The sequence below is a fragment of the Columba livia genome, chromosome 16 (assembly GCF_036013475.1).
Source record: "Columba livia isolate bColLiv1 breed racing homer chromosome 16, bColLiv1.pat.W.v2, whole genome shotgun sequence".
Lineage (NCBI taxonomy): Eukaryota > Metazoa > Chordata > Aves > Columbiformes > Columbidae > Columba > Columba livia.
The window spans coordinates 4,987,116-5,007,385 of NC_088617.1; the positions used below are offsets into that span (position 1 = coordinate 4,987,116).

General features: G+C 51.3%; 1 protein-coding gene across 4 annotated transcripts; it reads right to left on the minus strand.

The window, feature by feature from the left end:
* Positions 1-1,429: 1,429 nt before the first annotated feature.
* Positions 1,430-18,410, minus strand: PKIG (cAMP-dependent protein kinase inhibitor gamma). Of its 4 annotated transcripts, none has more exons than XM_065031976.1 (5): positions 18,161-18,410; positions 12,970-13,036; positions 7,082-7,234; positions 3,468-3,643; positions 1,430-2,348 (listed from the first exon to the last, which is right to left on the minus strand). In XM_065031976.1, exons 3-5 carry the CDS (start codon positions 7,192-7,194, stop codon positions 2,269-2,271), a joined length of 369 nt encoding a protein of 122 aa, XP_064888048.1. In that variant the 5' UTR covers positions 7,195-7,234; positions 12,970-13,036; positions 18,161-18,410; the 3' UTR covers positions 1,430-2,268. The 4 variants fall into 4 exon arrangements, 2 of the variants coding, with proteins under 2 accessions (XP_064888048.1, XP_021138843.1); XM_021283168.2 differs by having other exon boundaries at positions 1,430-2,351; XR_010466557.1 differs by lacking the exon at positions 7,082-7,234 and having other exon boundaries at positions 3,513-3,643; positions 18,161-18,409.
* Positions 18,411-20,270: the final 1,860 nt, after the last annotated feature.

Below are 20,270 nucleotides of genomic sequence, written 5' to 3' on the forward strand. Positions count from 1 at the left end.
CAGAGCACTTGGACAGCCAGCCGAAAGGTACCTGCTCCCTTGCTCGACAGGCAAGTTGGCTTTATGGACGCAGGTTGTTCCAACCTCACGTGTCCTTTTCCCTTTGTTAATCAAAGGGATGTGTCTCACTGCTGGAACAGCAGCACCAGCGCTGTGTACTCACTTTTTCGAGAATGTATCCAAAATAGTTTACAAGAGGTTGTTTCTGCATCTGCTGAGTTTTGCAGAGGAGGCTGATGCCGAAAGCCGGACATGGTGCAGCCTGGCTAATGGGCTGCGCTGTGCTGTCAGCGTTTGCTGGAAGACTTGCTGACCATTTAGTGCTCAGAGTTTTGGGAGGTCCAGCATGCCCCTGTGTCCAATGAAAGTGAAGGGCTGGGAGCATCCATGTGTTTAGCAGCTTTGTAAGTCAGGATGTGGCTGGATTAAACCAGTGCCCTTGGTCTTTCAGCACAATCGGTGCCGGCAGCTGACCCGGCTCTTTCGCTTGCAGGGGGAACCTGATGCTGGTTGGCTGGCCAATGGGTCCCTAATCATCTGTCTAAATATAATTCTGGAACAGATATTTTCTGACCAGGGAGACCTAAGATTAGCCCGTGCTTGACTGCTGGAGGTCTTGCTTGCTGCGTAGTCCCTCTGCACTGCCCTTTGGCTTTCTCTGTGTGTGTCAGTGTGAGCCAAAAATACTGTTCAGTGGCAGTGAGGAGAGCTGGAAACAGGGCTTAAACACCCAAGTGTGTGGTCAGCCAAACCCAGGAGCTCCCTGCTGTTTTGCCACTGAGCACAGGGAAATGGGAGCAGGCTCTTGGCTGCTGTCCGGGCATGGAGCTGCAATGGTATCCAGGCAGCTCCGGGACCAAGCGGGTTTGCAGCTGCCAAAGCAGCAGATGCAGCCGCTACCTGGCTGCCAAATTCTTGTTTCCCATGGGGGCTGGAGCCATGGACATCTCTCTGCTGGCCCTGTGGCCATTGCTTTTTGGAGGCCCACAGACACTTCCCCCTCTGGCAGCTGCTTCTCTGCTTACTTACGGCCTAGTTTACACCAATAAATCTCAAACCTGCAACATTCAGTTCTTCCCTAGGCTGTCAAGGTGATGTCCTTGTAGCTCTGTGCTGCAGAGTGAAGACGTCTGATGTCTGGGCTGCTCCACCAAGTCCCAAGCCAGCCTTGAGCTCTCACAGTGGATGAAACACATCTGGGGAAAGCGCTGCCTGGCAGCAAACTTGGGAAAGCTGGGGCAGACTTTTAGCATTTTCTGTGCCCGAATGCATCTGCTTCTACCTGGGTGCTGCAAAGCAGACCCAAATGGAAGGGACTCTCCTGTAACACAGCTCTGCATCTCCCTATCAGGGTAAGCTGAGCCCTGCAGCTCAGCCTGCTACAAGGCAAAACAGAGGAAGAAGAAACATGCAGACAGAAAACAACACCTTCAGTACTTGAAGACTGTGTTATTTATTCCAACAGCTTATATAGTTTTATCAAACCATCTTTACCACAAAACATGTCTCCTAAAAGAGAGAACAGTGTGAGATCCTACCAGAGATCATCTGGGCTAACAGCTTGCAAAGTTAAGCCTGAATTTCAACAGTCAAACCAGCAAAATGTTTCTCCCCTCCCCTTAAAATCCTAAAACCCAAAGAAAAAGATGCCTGTGGCTGGTGCTGCTGGATCTGTAGGTGGAGCTTGCCCACACGGAGCTGTGCTTTGGTCCTTTCCTGATGCCAAGCGGCAGCAGCACAGGTGACATGAAGGCAGCGGGACTGGCCGGGTCCCCTCCCTGCTGCCCACCCTGACAAGAAGCCACATGGATGGTCCAGAGGCCAAGTCAGGTCTAAGATGTGGATGAGGGTGAGGCTTAGAAGAACCAATAATCTAAATTTCTAATCTATGGAAACAGAATAAATAATAGTCTAAATTTGTGAAGGAGGAAGGTACCTTGGACAGGAAAGTCTGATGTGTCTATTATTACTGAAATTGGCTTTTCCCCAAGGGGAAAATTGCAGCTAAGGCATCTTGAGAATGGCTCATATCACTGCAACCATGGCAGTGTTGCTCTAAATCATTAGGGATGGGAGCAGAAGTCTTTTGGAGGTGCCAGTCCTTGCACAGCATCTCGTGGCTCTCTAAACAAAAATGGTTGCAGCAGAGGCATTTGACAGACAACTTGCTGTCCCACATTGGCTTTTATCTGCAGATTAAATAGCAAATTCTTGTTCCAGGCTCACAGCAAGGCCCTCCTCCCATCCCATCCCCTCCCCTGCACACTGTCATGGGGAGGGACTGTCTTCTTGCTCATTTGGACTTGCTCCAGGGTTGTTCTCAGAAGAAGCGGCATCTCCTTGGGTTTCTGCTGAGGGAGGATCGGGAAGAAAGCACAGTTGGTTACACTGCTGAGAACACAAGTGACCAGTAATTGCTACAGCTGGTTATATTCAGATTGCCATCTGAGGACCTATCGCTACCTTCCTGCAGCCATGCATTTTGCTTAGAAGTATTGGGTTCCCTCCCTTCACATTCCTGGAGTACAAAGGCTTCTTGACACCTGGTGATGCTGGGAGGGAGCCTTGGGGCAGGGACGTGCTCTCCTCGTCCAACCCGTAACAGCATCTTGCAAGTGCTCCAGGAATGTCTGCCCAACAGCCTGGCAGCTATCTGGCAGCTACTTTTATCTCAGAAAAGCTCTGATTTATGCTTTTTATGGACAGGTGGATGGGCATATGCTAGTATGGACACATTGGGGTAACGTGTTTTAAAGTATTTTTCGTAGTTACAGATTGTAGTTTGGAGGAGTAAAAGAGAAAGGACAAAAAATGAGCTTATCTCCTGCAGTGGTGCTGTATGTTTTGTGGCTTATTAGTGAAATCAGTCTGGCTGGTTTGCTTGGGCTCTGGATGGCGGATTTATGCTGGTTGTAGTCAGCTGGTCAGTGTGAATTGAGCATGGTGATACTGCTGCTGTGTTTGGGCTATGGGGGAAGATTCAGAGATCGCTAGTGGTGTTTAAAATTATTTCTGTTGTTATTTTAAACACTGTAGAACTATTTGAAGGCTGATTTGTCTTTAAAAATCCCAAAACCAGCCAACAAAGAAAAAGCTAACTGTAACCTGCCCCACATTTGGGTTTTTTATAAAGCCTAAGATGTGACTGATTTGTAATTCACTCTTGGTCAGTCTATCTCTTGTTTGAGCACTCATGCCTCTACAAAACCACCAAGCAAAAGGCCTCGACTGCATTGTGCAGTGAACCCCAGGACCATCCTATTTGTTGCAAAAGCCCCTCAGCCCGGGGAGTCTCCCACTCGCTGAGCACCCACCAAGCACGAAGGCGCTGACTGCAGCGAGGAATGGGACGTTCCTCCTGAGCACCTGTGATGCTCCAAGGGACGCACCAGTCGGCTGCGCTGCCATTTCGTGCCTTGCCCTTCCAGCACCAGGAACCGGGCTTACTGGTGTGTGCAGCAGCTCACCTGGTCCTTCCACAGAGAGGTTACCTATGTCCCCGGTCAGCTTACGCATGCTGATGGTGGTTGCCTCTTGCTGGATGTCGTAGACAGCGTTCCTCCGGCCAGCCCGATCAGAGGAAATAAAGTCAGTGTAGGTGCTGGACTCTACCTCCATTGCATCTCTATATGTCTGCAAAATGCTGTGGAGAAAACACAGCTGTGAGATCAAGGCTGCTCAGCAAGGCTCGAGTCATGGCCCCCTCTGGGTTAGGTTACTCCGTGGAGTTAAATTACAGCATGAAAAAATAGTCCCTGTAACTCTGCTCCGGTTCCTCGAACAGGAGCTGCTGAAATTTCAGATATCAACCCCATCTCGTGAGGCGAGTGGGTGACCCATCATGTAGGGTGACCCCCCATGCCAGGTGACCGAATGTGTCGGGTGACCCACTGTGTTGGATGACCCACTGTTTTGGGTGACCCACCGTGCCAGCTGAGGGCAGGTAAGCAGGAAGGATCCATCCCAGCTGCCTCACCAGCCCTTGCTCTGCCACCCCATTGCAAAGCAAGGCATTCGCCTCTCCTTTTGAGTTTCTGGCGTTCTTTAGGAGCTGCAAGGTCGCTTGTAGCAGCTGCTTCCTACAAAAGAAAAGCGCTTACAGAAAAAGCCCTCCTTTCTCCTCAAAATGCCACAAGAGCTTTGAACAGAGGCCAAGTTTGCCTCGCTGCACGGGGGATGGGGTGCCGATCCAACCTGAATTTGTAATAGGAAATGATCAGGCCCCCATGGATACACGCTGGAGAAGGCGGGGAGCAGGGGAGTGTGTTACAGGTCTTTGGATCAGTACTGGCCTCCACTGGCTGTTGGATGTCACTGAACAAGGGTTGGGCTGGACGGCTTTGAGGTAAGCACTTTTAACACGTGAAAATCCGCCCTTTTGTAAGACGTTTGGATCCCTTCATTCCAGGTTTGTGTTTGTGCCAAGCGCAGAGCACAAAGAAAAGCTCAGAATGGCCACTCTCACCCGCAAGTACCACTATGAGCCAGCTCTTAGGTCAGCCTGGTGAGTCCTTCAGCTGTTGGTTTTTCATTTTAACTGATGGTTTAAATTGCCAGCATTGAGTCCAGAGACCTCAGCAGCTCAGGGGATGTATCATAGGTGTCTTGGCTCCTGGGCATAGAGCTGGTGAGCACAAGCTGCCTCTGTGCTGGAAACCTGGTGCCCTTGGGTTCTGCTCCTGTTTACTCAGTTTGGCACTTAGTTTATTTTTCTGTGCAGAAATTAGAGATTAATAGTTGTCTTATCTGCGGTTTTGCCCGCTGTAAAAAATGCCTCTAGCCCTGCTGGTGTTGTCAATACTTGAAGGAGGTTCTGATTAGAAATGCTGGTGTCTAATGTAAAATAAAAATATCCCGCTGCTTGTTATTCACTCGAGGTTAATGTCCCACTGAGCATCCATCATTCCTCGACAGGTCCTCCTCGCAGCTTAGGGGCTGCTGCTGACCTGTAGATGCCAGAGAGATGTCACCCGGATCTGGGAGGCTTCCCTAAGGGCTGGGGTCCATCTCCACAAGCTGTGATGTGAGGCCAGTCCAGATCTGATATGATCAGCAGTCCTCCTGCCCTTGCACCGGGAGCTGGTTTGCAGAATGGACTCCACAAACCAGGGAGCAAGAGCCGACCAGCCCCCGGGATGCAGCATTTTCCCTTGATGTCCCTTGGTGTGCTCAGCTGCAGCAGCGCTCTGCCCAGCGACTGAATGCCCCATGGCATGGGGAAAGGATGGGATCCGGATTTAGAACAGCAGCAGGAGCCAAGTGTGCAGAAACGGGCAGGTTTGGGTCCCAGCTCGATGGCCGGGAGGTGGCGTGTGTGATTTATTTATTTTCCTTGGCTGGGAAGATTCCTGCCTTAAGCTCTCCATGGAAAGAGCTGGAGAGAGGCAGATTTATGAGCAAAGCTTTCAAATTCGTGCAGTTCCTTCAGGCTTTTGAAGGTGGGCGGCTCTCAGAAGCCTTGCAGGCAGATCCCTCCCCGCTGGCAGAGACACTCCAGCCTCTGCCTCCGGGCAGCTGTTGGACCGAGGAGATGATGGCATGGGGTCCCCTCAGTTCTTGGTAGAAAAACCTGACTTTTAAAGAGCATTTTCACTTTTCCAGGCAGGTGCAAAACAGTTCAGGGCGTTCTTAGTCAGTGGAAACATATTTTAACATCTGCCAGGGGCAAGAGAGGAATCACCTTCCCTCTTGCCCACGTAGTTCAACCTGAAACTGCGTCACCATGGACAGTCATTTAGCGGTGGCAGGGGGTGACAAGGGAGGGTTCATCACTCACCAGATCCCCATCTTTGGTGTTTCATACTCCCCTGGGCCAGTGGGAGGGGCTGATGTGCCAGCTCTTGCCAGGCGTTGCAGAAATAAGCCCGCAGCACAGCACACGATACACCGCGCAAGGGTTTCCAGGGCGCTTCAGAGATGATTCAACTTGTCCCCAGAGGGTCATTTGCTGCCTCCCTGCCCTCCTTGCTGCTGATGGGAACAGGAACGGTCCCTGCGCCCTTGGCACAGCGTGCCAGCCCGTGGGGACAGGGCAGAGGATGCATGGCGCGGTGACAAAAGCCACAGCCAGGGGACTGGGACCTGCTGCCCGTTGCACATTCCTGAAAAGCTTCTCTGTGCTGCTTGGAGGGAGACTGTCCCCTCTCCACCATGGGAACACAGTGCTACCTGTCCCAGGGCAGCTGGCCACAAGCGAGGAAACCCCTTGCAAGCTGCCACAGACACCAGACACATCCCCTGCGCCACCTCTGCTCCCCTGACGGCTGAAATAAACTCTGCCAAACCTGCCATTTGGCCCGCTCTTATTTTTCCAGTGTCTTGCAAGGACTAAAAAATCTGGAGCTGTCATAGTCTTGGCTTTACTGGCATGGACTGGGCTCCCAGAGCCGTTTTGCGGTGGGACCGCAGCTGGGCTTGCTGGCACTTTCCGTGGACATCACCCAGCAGCTGCTGGAGCAGCTGGCTGTCCTCTGGGGAGCTGTGGCTCCGCACAGCGGGGCTGAATTGTACCCTTTTAGAAGGTGGTTGCTAGGGAATGAAAGGGTTAAACGTTTCTTCTGCCTTTGGTAGAAGAAACTGTGGCATTTCTTTTGGGCCAGCTCAGTATCCCTTTCAGTCCCACTGGCAAGCCAGCAGTTAATTGCCATTTTCCCCCTTGCCCGTTTCTCCACAGCACAGATCCCAGGGCCTGTGAGCAGTTACTGCAAATGATATGAGAGTGGCAGAGAAATGACGTGGAAATGGTAGGGGTGGGTTAAACTCCAGCCGCAGAGTTAAAGTCTTGCCTTGCAGAGCAAACACAAGCCCTGCGAGTGAACCAGGGTGTCACTGCGAGGGATGGGATGGATGTCACAGTCACACCCAGCCCTGGCTTCGAGTTTCAAGGAAACCCTTCAAAGGATATTGCATCTGTCCCTTGTGTAGGTTAAACTGTCAGGTCTTTATGGCTAAGAAGGGCTATTTTTGGACTTGGCACTGATGCTGGCTATCAGCAGGCTGTGCTGAATTGAGTCAGCTTTGTTGCTTTCCGCTCTGCCTCGCTTACCTCGAGCCTTCCTTACTATTTTCCTCTGCACCTAACCTGTCTTTGCAGTGAGAGCAAAGGGCCTGTCGGTCAGAGTGAGTCCTGTTGATCTGTGCAGGGCAGCTGTGGCACTTTGGGGCATGGGGCTGCTCAGGCTCCTTCTTAGCCATCCTTGGGGCTGAGGGTGTCCAACAGAGCAGAGCTGGGCTGCTGTAAGGAAGGAGGTTCCAAGGTTAAAGAGAGCGAAGCTGAAGGCCTGCTTAGCTAAGGCTGAATGCCAGCCTGCTTTTCATAGAATAGAATGGTTTTGTTTGGAAGGGCACCTGAAGATTATCGAGTCCAAGCATAATCTGTCACTAAACCGTGTCCCCAAACAGCACATCACGGCATCTCGTAAACCCCTCCAGGGCTGGTGACTCCAGCACTGCCCTGGGCAGCCTTTTCCAATGCCCAGACAGCTCTTTCCGGGAAGAAGTCGTTCCCAATATCCAATCTAAACCTGCCCTGGCGTGAGTTGAGGCCATTTCCTCTCATCCTATAGCTTGTTACTTGGGAGAAGAGACCAACCCCCTCCATGCTACAACCTCCTTTCAGGTAGTTGTATAAAGTGAGGTCTCCCCTCAGCCTCGTTTTCTCCAGGCTGAACCCCCCAGGTCCCTCAGTCACTCCCCATCAGACTTGTTACCCAGACCCTTCACCATTTTCTTTAGACACCTCCCCGTTCCTCGGGGCCAGGCAGGAGCAGGAGCAGTTGCTCGGCCAGCCGTGCTGTCCCCCGGGCCACCCCTGGAGCAAAGCCCTGTCCCTCAGCCACCTCTGTGGCCACAGAGTCAGCCCCTGAGGACAGGGACACCCAGCTCCCTGGGGCACGAGCCCTGACAGACTCACGTCCTGTGCTGCTGCTGCCCAGCTGTGGCCCCACTCCTGTTGCCAGCGGCAGTTGGAACCAACAGCTGCGGGTCCCAGTTGGAGACGGCTCCCCAGTCCTGCAGCCCGGCTGGGACATGCTCTCCTGCCTTCTTGGTGTCACACTAGAGGATCTAATGCTCTCTAACTTCTCGATTCATAAAGCCAGGAAGCCAAGCTAAACCTTGCTGTGTTTCTGGGGCGAAATTTCAAAGTTCTGCCGGGGAACAGGGATGCAACCTCTCCTTTTGCCAATGCATCGCATCCCTTCATTGCAACCCTGCATGGACCAGGGCATGAAGTTGTGCAGACGCCTTCGAGCTCTCCACATTGTGCCGTGCCCCTTGCCCTTTCATTCCAGGGTACAGTGACTATTATTAGACCTTGCCTGCCGGGGCCGGATCCATAACAACAGCAAAACATGCTCACCCGCCCTGCAGCACTTTTAAAATATTTACAGTGTAAGATGGTTTATGGCAGAGGGGGGGCCGATAGAGCACAGAGCCGGGAGCACCGGGATTTCTGTGCTCCCTGGGGGTCTGCCGTGAGGTTTCCTGCTGGGAGAGTCACATCCAGCACGAAGGGAAAAAAAATCCTGTAGTGCTGAAGCCAGCACTTGAGGTCAGGGGGTTTCCACCAACTGCCTGACAACTTCCAGCTGGAATTGCAGCAAATTTTCCACTAGCTCTTGTCTGGGAACATGCATGAGGGGTTGCACATCAAAGAAGGAGGGTTCTGTAACGGTGTTATCGTGGTTAGAGAGTATTTTTAGACCTGTGCTCGTGCCTTCAAGGCCTTGCTATGGCTCATGACCCCCTTGCACTAGAGCTTAGATCTGTGGTCAGAAGCTGAACTAAAGCTGCAGATGTCCTGTTGGGAGCCTGGTCTGGTAGCAGCTACAAATTTAACAGTGTTGGTAAGGCTCCCCTGCTTTCCTGCTGGGTCTGTGTTCTCCAAAATGTGGTGGTGGTGGGTCTTACTGGCCAGAATGGATGGGCTCCAAACTGGTGAGCCCCGACTTTCCCGGCTGGGTGAGAAAACAGGCAGGACCAGGGCAGCAGCCTGATCTCCTACCAGGGCACATGTATTCATCTCATGTGCTCAGCAGCTTCTTTCCCGGTGAGAATAGTGTGGAAAAGCCTCACCACACGTTGACAGTTAAGAGGTGTCAAGGTTGGGCATGGCACATGGGTGTTTTCATCAGGCTTTTGCTGTGCCATGCCTTGTAATAACTTCACACCCTCTGGCTCTTAATGCTAAACACAATGAATTCAGCCAGTGTGGACACTGCAGCTTCTCCAGCCACTGCATTGTTTTGCGGGAACACAGCTTTTAAGGTTCTCTAGGACTTAGTGGAAAATTATCATTGATATAGGAGGAGAGCAGATAGAGCAGAGGGACTGAGGCTCGGTGCTCATACACAGATCCCAGCATTTGCTTTGCCCTTGTTTGACAGAACAGACCACTTGATGCTCATAGAACAGGTGACTAATTGCTTAGCCTCAGATTTAAGATTAGGCTTAGACCAACTCCTCTGTGACTTCACAAGCTTTGCATTTAGCTCTACCAAGTTCCTCAAACTCCCTCCCCTCACTCTTGGCCTTCAGCACATCCCCAGGGACCCCCACTGAGGTGTCTCTGCTGCACCAAGTCGTGTCCTGCTGCCCCACATCCCCCGGGCCACCGCCTGGCTCCCAGCTGACGTCAGAGATGCTCCAGCCAGATTTCAAAATCCTGGCTGCCCCTTGGCATGTAGGGTGAGCCCTCATGTGCGCTGCTGCGGTCCCCAGGGGAGGCTTGGGCAGGAGCGGGGGAGGCAGGAGGGGATTGCTCAGCATCTCATTATTGTCAGGATATGTGGGCGATGGCAGGAGAGAGCCGCCTGTCCATCCGTCCATCTGTCCGGCAGGAGCGCAGCCTGGTGCCCAGCTCTGGCCACTCAGCACTGCCAGCCTGCACCCCCACGCCTGGGGCATCAGCACCCCTCTGCCAGTCCCCACGGGGCATGGGTGCTGAGCGGCTGCTCCCAAACCCTCCACGACGAGAGGAATCACTGTTTGCCTTGGTAACCAGGTCTGATGGAGCTCTCTGCTCCTCCCTTCCCTCAGCACCCAGCCTCAGCTGCAGCTTAAACCTCTTCTGCAGCCTCTTTCTAAGTTGATTAATGGAAATAATTGGTCTCTTCATGCATTTAGAGACAGTTGCCGTGACAGCAGCTGTATTTTTGTTTTATTCCCAGGTCAAGCTTGTTTTTCACATCCCACAGCTTCAAGGTGCTGACAAACCAGGGCACTCTGAATAATACACATCTTCTGAGGGATGGGGTGGCATAGCAGGACAAGGCTCAGGCCCAGCAGACCCTTGGACATGGCACCTTCTCCGCTGTTTTTCAGCCCTTCAAGCCAGACTCGCGCTGGGTGGATGTGACATTCTGACTCCTGCACAGCTGAGAGCAGCGACGCAGACCCCTTGTGTTCACCCAGCACGGCCACAAGCACCCACCACCTTGTCAGCCAGCACCCATGGGTCCCTCTGTCCCCTGCAGAGACCCTTTCGAAGCTGTATGCAGGATGAGGCTACAAGTCCCTTCTCCATTATTTTTATTCTCTCCCAATTTCTTATCTAGCTGCCTTTGTATGTCACCATATTTTTACATAAACAAAACCAGTGACTGTGTGGAAGATCTGCTAATACCTGAGCGTGCAAAGCAGAGGAACCACAGACCAGTCACTTTAAGCCCTTCAGCTGCAAAAGCCCCACAGCTGCTGTTGCAGGCTTGTTCCAGGGAGACTCATGTTGTCCCCGCTTGTGATGTGCAGTCACCCCACCACACCTGGGCCATGGGGTGGATTGTTTTGCAGTGGGGATCCCCTTCACACTCATGTTCCCTGTCTTCCCCCAGATCATTCAGAAGGAAAAGCCCCTGCTGGATTTCACCTGAAACTCCCCAGTGGTCCCACAGGTGTTTTGATCACACCAGGGCACTGACCTCTGAGTGAGCATCACCTACTCAAACCCACTTGAATTCCTGCCCAGAGATGTTGATCCCAGCACACTCCCCCCCCCCAACACCTTGCAGGCTTTGCTGGGCAAGGAGAAGTAAAATAGGTGCAGAGGAGATGCAGCTGGGACTATTTTCTAGCACAGCTGCCCTTGTTACTTATAAAAGGAAGGTGAAGCTACAGCAGATCTTGATGGGACAGCTCTGTTTCTGGGTGGAGAGAGACCTTTCTACAGGACAGAGGTAAGCAAAGATGGGTCTTTGTTTTTATGCCTAGCAGGAATTTTGTCCAGTTTTGTCCAGTTTTTCTTTATCATCTGAGGAGCTGAGCTCTGCTGCTGTGTGAAAGCAGTGCTTGAGTGGCTGGGAAGAAGGACTTGGCTTGGAAGAGGTGTTGTGCAGGCTGTAACTGTGCAGTTTTGGCTGCTGCTAGTTGAGGAAGCTTTGCTTAGCATAGGGGGCATGAAGTTCAAAGCCACCAGCCTTGAGTCTTCCTCATTCAGGCTGCACAATCCCCTGGGAACTCCCATCCAGCATCCAAAGAGTCCTTCTGGCTCAGGGTGGTGTACAGGGCTGAGCAAGAAGCTGTGAAACCTCCGGAGGTGTGAGAGCCCTGGCAGCTCCCAGCAGTGCCTAAAAATAACCAGGGCAACTCTTGAGAATGTCAGTGTGGAATGAGGCTGATTAGTTAAAACTGGGCTTAGCTCTGCTCTCTGGAGCTGGCTGCCCTGTCCACCCACCCCAGTGTGCAGCAGAGAGCCCCAGCAGGACTGCCAGGGCAGGGGCAGCGCTCGCCTGAGAAGACGGGAGCAGGGGGAAGGTTTGTCTTTAGGAGCTGCGAGAAGGATGAGGTGGCTGGAATGGTGCTCTTGGTGCTTTACATGCAATAGAAAATGAAAAGTGTAGGAGTTTAAATCAGGCTGGCGGTGAGTGGTGGCTGAGCTAAGCCCTTTCAGGTGGCTTCATGGCTTCTGTTACCCACTGCAATGAATTGTCCCTGTCCCTTTGGCTGTGCTCCCTTGCAAGGACCTGGGCAGAGAAAGCAATGCTGGCCTACGCAGCCTTTCCTCTGAGTACTTCTGTGGTGGATGCAGAATTTTTGTATGTCTGTGTTAGGTGATAGCAGCTCCTGATCCTTTCTGCAGGCAGGATAAATCTCTCTGCATAAGTCACTGGGGATGTGACATCTAGACACGAGTTAAGCGGTGCTCGAGATGTGCTTGTGACATTACACTGGGGATGCTTAGTGATCATCACAAGTTCCAGTCTCAGAAAAGGGAAAGCTTCTAATGAAATGAATTGCCAACTATTTCATGACCCACCAAAATGCAGCCTGGGTGCAGAAGGACACAGAGTGTGTCTAGTATACATGGGAAAGGTGCTGGATGTAAGAGATGACTGCTCTGAGAGACGTGCAGGAGGAATGTCCACATGCACCAAATAGTTCTGAGGTCCTATATTGCCAGATCTGCAAACAACACAACCGTGGCAGCTCTGTGGAAAGGAAAGCTCAGCGCAGGAACAAGAGTAAGCAGCAAGATGACCTGAGGACCGAGGAGATTTCTGAGCGCAGAAACCATGGGAGTGAAACCACAGAAAGGACTGTGTGAGCTGGCAGATCTGCTGCTTACGCAAGTGCCACAAAAGGTTGAGCTTTGGGGGATCCCTGGATCTTGCTGGGCTGACTGTACGTGCAGAGCAGAACTTGCTTACGTGGTTACGTGTGGGCAAACAACATTCCTGTGCAGGTTGTGAGCAGGATTTGTTACCTCAGGGGCTGCCCTGAGAGCTGGCATTGGAACATGCCTTTGTACAAGTACGTGGCTATGGATTATGGAAAATACAGCAGGAAACTTGTTATGGTAGAATTATTGATTTTTTTCTTTTTCTCTCTTAGTATCTTTCTAGCATCTGGTCATTCAGAATACAGAGGGAGGCCAAATGGTTCTATAAAACAGGAAGGAAAAAACCCCATTCCTGTTTATGTAATATCTCCCTGTGAACGAAAAGTGTGTCAGTCCATAGGGTGAATCCCTACCTGATTTAGTTGACTTTCCTTCTGGACATGACTTCAAACAAGCTCCATATGCAGCAGGGCACAGCTTCTGGGGGAGGAAAAGAAAATAAGCATAAGAAAACATTCTCTGTGCTTTTGTTGGGAAGTATAAAGCTCAGCTGCTTTTCTCCACCCTCTGTGACTAGGACAGCAAAGGGGACATGGGGTCTGGCAGAGCTCAGCTGAAGGCTTGGTGAGTGTGGAGACACCAAGCAAAGGGCTGTGGGATGGTAGAGTTTGTATGGCACCTTCTCAGGAGGGTTTGTGCTAATAGAGATTTGGTTTGTTGCGTCTAAGAGCGAGGAAAGTCCAGTCCTGGCTTCACAGAGAACTTCTCTTTGGTTTTGCTTCTCCTTTTGCTGCCCTCCTGTGCATGAGCTGGGGAGAACCAGAGCAACTCGCTTCCCTCGCGCTGCACCACAGGGGGACCTGATGGCTGCCCAAGAGTATAAATGAATCTTGGTTTGCAGCTCCAATGCCCCTTAAAGAAGTGAAACTTCCATATCAGCTTCTCCGAGGCAAAAGGGGAAGTTTGATCTGGTACTTTTAGCCACCTGGTTTGGTGTGTCTGCTCTTCTGGTTTCTGTGCTCTCTGCACAGCTGTCCCTTTTCCCCAGTCCCTAAGCCCCAGCTCAAAGACATTTCCTCTGTGGCCTTAACATCTGTGGGTGCATTGCAATCTCCTGACCTGCAGAGCCCAGCCAACAAGACACTTGCTTATTTTAGCAGCTGTTTCAGCTTTCAGACTTCTTGGAACATTATGGACTGTTTTTTTCACGTTGTCCCAGGGACAAATATTAGCAGAACAGAAAGCAAGAGATGAACCATTTAACCATATAAGCAGTAGCTCATCCAACAATTCATCTGTCTGGCCCATTTGGGTTGAGTACCATTCTGGCTGGAACTATTCCCCATCATTTTCCAAGCTGGTATCAATCTACAGCCTTTCTCTTTGTTTTTTGACCCACTTCTAAAACTCCCCAGTTGTTAGAGCCAACCACTTGCTGGCTCTGGCCCTGCTTCAAGGACAGGGCACTTGCTGCTGCTGTGTGTCAGTTTGCCCATCTGTTAAATGGAGCTATTAATACTCGCTCCCCTCGCTAGATGGTTCAAATATTTGTAAAGCACTTTCAGGTCTGCAGATGACAGGCTTACAGAAGTGGAAAATACTAATTATGATCATGGCAGTAGCCAACCAAAGGGCTGGGGATTTAACAATACACTTTTGTTAGTGTTTATCCCTATTTGTAGTGAAGTGCTTACTGGAAACACTGGACCGGAAGAGAAACAGGATTCCCACTACTCTGGGAATATGCATCACCCTTTTGGGGCATCAAGCAGGCAAACAAAAGCAGGAAGGAAGAAAGCCAGTTTTGGAAATCCACAACGCTTTATTTTCCTCCTTTGCCTTCCTGCCTTGCTCTGGCTCGTGTGTTATGTAGCCCAAATAGTTAAACCTTCAGCACATCAGATGTTTTGCAAAATATCTCAAAATACATGGCTCTCTGCTGAGAGAGGCTTAAAGCACATTGGAACAATGATGCTCTGAAGTAGGAGTTACCACTGAACAGCCCTGTTCCCGATGGGCGGTGGGGGGAAAACCCACATTTTCTTTAAAGAAAAAAATTAAGCTGACTTTGGAGATAGAAACTCTTTAGAAATTGGTATTGGCTTTGCAAACCTGCAGCCAGGGCTCTGGCTAGATGTTTCTATAGATGTTGTGATAGGCAGAGCTCTGAAAGCCCCTCTGTGCAAAGGTCATGCGATACCCCACCCTGGGAGCCTGGGGATTTAAGGCTGGTGAGGTGGATCAGTCCATGCCGTGTGACTAAGGATGGGCTAAAGTAACTTGTTACAGAACACTTCATTTTCTCATCTAGTCCCATAACCCATCAAGGTACCACAGATTATTTTGGGACCCCTGTGGAAATGTTTGTTGGACAGTTAGACATCCATACCCCATCAGGAATGAATTGTAAGGGCATCGGCATGATGCATGTTTGGGGTTCACATTCTCTCTGTGTTTATCAGCTGTTACCCAGAAGGAACAAACACAAAACAAACTCTGTGCTCTCAGCATTGCTTCAAAATGAATATATGTTCCAAACAAACCCAGGATGCTTTTTGGCAGAACTGAGCATTATTCTACACAACAGCTGTTCTGGTGCTGCTTTTGATCCAGAGAGGAAATCCTTTCTGTTTTCAAGAGAGGTGATGGCAGCAGAGAGAAGCTTGTTCTTGCGTCTCTTCACTCCTGGGTAAACAACCGGCTGTGCACAGGGCTGAGACCTCGTTCAGTGCCCTGTCCCCAGCAGCAGCTGCCATCCTCAGCTTCAGAGGTACAAGAAAACTAATTGTAGTGGAATGTTTTTAATCAGTTACTAATGACTGTGAACCAGGTTTTAGAATCCTTAAAATGCAGTATCCTCCTGATCATACCCAGGATTGTTTTGTTACACAGAGATAACTACCTGTATCTATTGAAACGCCTTCTGAGCTCTCTGTTCCGGTGATATCTTGTGGCAATGAGCACCACAGATTAATTACACTTTGTGGAAACAGTCATCCCAGTAAAGCTGATGACGTTACAGTGGGGGATATGTTTGGCTTATTACATCATTGCAAATATCAACAAATGTTGGCATTTGGGTGCTTGCCGGGGAGCTCCTGAGGCAGCAGCTTCTGATGAACAACGTGTCTGCAGGCCGGCCAGCGTGGAGGAGCCGTGCAAAGAGCACCTGGGCTGGGCTGGGGAGGAGCGTCTGGGAACCTGATGTGCAGATCAGCAATGGGTGGTGGAAGGTACCCATCCCTGCAGGCTGGAGAGGAGGGAAAGCTTTGAAACAGGGAATAGGTGGTTCATAGTCCAGGTGCTGTTCTTCCTGATCATGCTGCAGGTGCCAGTTGAATCCTGGAGAGATGTCTCGACTGCTCTAACTGTCCTGAGGACAAAGTCCACACAACACCTGAACCTTCCCTTCCCCCTGGCTGGTGCTGGCAAGCCTTGGGAGCAGCTCCCCTTGTGACTTAGCTCTTTCTAGTTGTGGGCTAAAGACAGTTAGAAGCATCGTTGGTGGTTTTTGTTTTTCTTCCCCTCTCATCCTCTCTAAAATGGATACTGTGGTGGAAAATCTGTTTTCTGGCTCAGTCCACATATACAGCTTTGCTAAGGAAAGTCCTAGTTGTATGGAGGAACTATTGGATCCAGGCTTTGAATGTGAAAATGGGGAGAGACCACAACAGGGTTTTGAATGTGAAAGTGGGGAGAGACCACAACAGGATTGGCATAGAAAGGCAAATGAGAAGCTGGGCTGAAGCTTCTGCTGTTCCTTATGGACTCGTGGATTCATCCCTGGTTCTGCCACAGACCTTGTATGAGCCCAGGAAAATCATCTACTTTGTGTGTAGCCCCTGTAAAATAAGAATAATGCTGGTGTTTGGTTGCCCAGACAGGATGGAGGGATTAATGCACAGCAGCATGCTGCATGAACTGGCTCTGAAACGTGGGAGATTGGGACATGTTAGCAACTTGGAAAATGTTTTCCATGGCTATTTTGGAGGGCCAGGTTGTATGCCTGTGGTTATTCCTCTGAGCGGCCTCAAATGGAGATGTACCTTTCTTTGGAATAAGAGGATAAGGGGGAAAAGGCAAAACTCTGCATCCTAGCTCACTCTGTGCCTGCACCCCTCCTCAGAATCAGCCACTGAGCACAGGGTGGTTGGAAAACACACGGCTATCAACATCCTTGGGTCTCCATGACCAAGCTACGTACACTGAGAGCCTATGTACCATATCTAGCTATTTCCAGTTCTTTAAGGCACTACTTAGTCTTCATTCTCTGGAAACTGTCCCTGAAAATGATGACAAGGGGGACTTACCCGTGGGGAGCTCTGTCTGATGGTATCAGCTCCCTGTTCTGTGTTGATGGTACATTAAGCACTACTGGTGTGTCCATGTTTGTAAATGGCCATTTAACCTCCATCTGCACTATGAATGAATCCAGCCACTGTTGATCTCTTCATGCATCCTTCTTTCCTAAACACCATCCCCCACGAGAGCAAAGATGTGATAATCTCTCAGTTGGGTGGCCATGCATTAGCAGGGTGGTTCTTTACAGCCAAGAGTCCCAGAAGCCAAGGTGTGCTCCACAGCTACCCAAGCCAGCCATCCTTGCCACAAGCAAACTGCCAAGAGCCTCAGGCTGCAACCATCTGATGGTGTCTGCCACCTGGCAGTCTCCCCGGGCTCTTGCACTGCTGCAGCATCCCTGCTGCGGCTGCCTCTCGCTCCTGTGACCCAAGCGTGTCCTCCTCCTAGTTAGTGCCACCAGCCCAGCCACCCAGGGCATTGCCTTCAGGTTCACAGTACACTTGGCTCTTGTTCTGTGGACACGTTTACCACTTCCAAGCAAAGGGAAATGTTTCCTAAACACCCCCTTGGGGCCAAGGCACTACACGCACGTGAAAGCTCAGCACCACGGCTTGCTACCAGCTGCTCAGCAGAATCCAGAGCGAGGAGAAAAAGACACACAGCTCCGAGGGGGAGGAATTTGTAAAGCCTCCTGAGAATACCACCACACAGCAGTTGTGTTTTTTTATTCCAAGCTTTTGCGTTTTAAAACATTTGCTTGGAAAGTGGGATGCCAGGGAGCCTCTGAGCCTGCTTCCACTGCCACACTCTGCAAAGCCCTCATCTGGGTTCAAAGGGGAGCCCCAGGCAGATGCTGTAAGGGGTTCCCTCCAGTGAGTTGCTCAGAATAAATGGATACACGTCAGAAATGAGACCAAAAATCCCCATGGGGGTCACTGATCCACGGTCCTTTGTGATTTCTAACCGCTGAGTCTGCTCTCCATGCTACCCCTTCGCAGCAAGTACCGAGCTGCGTTATTTTTCCAAGTGAAACAGCAGCTGCCTCCCTGCCTTCAGCCTACAAAGAGCTCCTTCCAACAGCAGAAAAACCAGGATGCAGCTTAGTTTTTCAGCCCACGTTTTGTGGCCAGCAGAAATCTTGCTGTTCACAGTTGTTTAGGTAAAAGTTAACTGCATCTCTAAACAAATCACCCCTTTGTAGTGTGGTTCCCATGCCGGGCGCAGCTAGAAGCAGATCCCGTGGCCACCCACTGTCCCAGCCCGTCACCAGCCCCACACAGCAGCGTGCTCAGCCCCACTTACGGCCACCCCGGCTCCCGACGCCTCTCCGCTCCCGAGTCCCGCGGTCCCGCCACCAAGGAAGAAATCGCAGCTGGATTACACCCTCCTGGCGTCTCTGCCCGTGATGGTGAGCAGCCAAGCTGGCCCGGGGAGTCCCAGCCAGTTTCAGACTTGCAGTTTCCTTGTGCTGGGAGCTGCTAAATGAAGTTGCACTTCTGGGGCCGAGGGGCGTGTTCTCCTCCCCTCCGACTCAGTCCCTGCCTGCTGTAATCCAATGCTCATCCCGATGATGTCAAGCAGCTACCGCTCGGCTCCTACCTTACAGTCGGCAGGAGGGATCCGTTTCCTTTTCACAGAGATCTTTGTTTAGCTTCGCCTTGTAACCCCATCTCCTGGCAGCTGCGTGTGCCCGAACATCCTCCCTTCGGTGCTGCGGCTGTTGCTGCCGGTGCTTCCTCCGGCTGCTCCCCTCAACTTTCCCCAGTTCTTTGCTCAGATGTACATCCCAGCTGCATCCCACCTCTCCACCAGGGCCTGGCCAAAGGCACCATCAGACTCCATACAGCCTGAGCTATTTTACCACGTGTAGTACCTGGGAAGTACCTTCATGTTTTTTAGAGTGCCTTTTGTTTTGCAGGCTACCGTGGATTAAAATCCAAGCCTGCTCAGCTCATCTGCCGCTGGGTGCCAGCCTTATTTGGGGCGAAATGCAGAGCTGGTGACAGCAGACAGATTTAAGAGGGGAAAGATGCTCAGGGCAAGGCAGTACTGCATCTCAAGCATGTACCTTTGTATCCACCTGGTTGTGAAGCCTGTGAGCTCTTAGTCAGCTCTGGGCCACTCCAGGAGCAGAGGAAGTTTTGGCTGTTCCTGTTTCCCCAGGAACGTCCCTCTGGATGGTATCAGCTCCCTGTGTCACACCAGCCTTGGAGATACCACTGGGTGTCTGGAGCCAAAGGGATGAGCTGGTTGCAGTGCCGGGTCTCCAGTTGTCCCCCCGGCCCAGGCTCCTGCCCAGCTCCACTGGTGTGGTGGGAAGGTGTGTGAGCACACAAGGGTCTACATATTGCAGCTTGCTCCTGCCTGAATGCCTGGATTGCAATAGAGCTCGGTTAGTGCTAATTGCTTTGCTGATAGAGTGAAAGACTCACTCCATCCCTGCTGTAAGGACACTCTGGTCCTCAGCCTTGCTAGGGGGAGAAGAAGTGGCACAGTTAAACTGAAGGGCACAAAAGGTGCTTGCAAAGGACTGGATCCAGTCCCTGCTTGAGCCAGATGAGGTTTAATTTCTGGTTACATGCAAAATGAGCAATGCAAGCCAGGAGGGCTTGGCGCTCCCAACCTGCCATCTTGCAGAGCACCAGGCAGGTGGAGAAGAGGTGTCTCTGCCACCCTGCAGGTCTGCGACAGACAGACCTGGAGCACAAGCCTCTCCTCTTGCTCCAGCACCGGCTGCACAGCTGGACCTGCTCCATCTCTGCTGGCCTCACCACCTCCAGCCAGAATATGCGTGTGTGCGCCCAAAACCACGCTGTTCACTGTGATAGGTACCCACACCCCTGCTATCGCCCACAGGAAGAGATAAAAACACCAAGAAAAGCAGCAGGCAGTACAGGAAACACCCTGGTGACAATACAAAGATACGGAGGAAGGGGAACATGGACCTCAATAGAGCAAAACATACCCATGCTCAGTGCATCCCAAACTGGCCTCGTGTAGCTCTGCCTCCTGATTCAATTCAGTTCTATTTCAAAACTGGCCCTGGGAAGAAAGTCTGATTTCCCGAGATGTATCACTTGGCAGAAAGTCATCTCTCTGCAGTGCTTTTGAGTCATAAGTTACTACTTACTTGAAAGTACCGGTGAGGGATTCACCACAAGGCTCTGTCTGTCCTCACGGGATGCACCGGCAGGAGAAGGCTCTGCCGCGCTGTGCTGGGGGCCAGCACAGCTTGGAGGCTGCTACGCTGGCTCTGCCACGGCTGTGGTTTTCTCTTTACTCCAGCTCATATTTGAAAGCGATCCAGAAGACTATGAGCTTTACTCTGATGCTTGGGCTGTGGCATTTGAAGGCCAAATCTGTTAAGGATGCAAATGCTGCACCAGCAACCCAGGCGTTTTCTTGGCAGCCC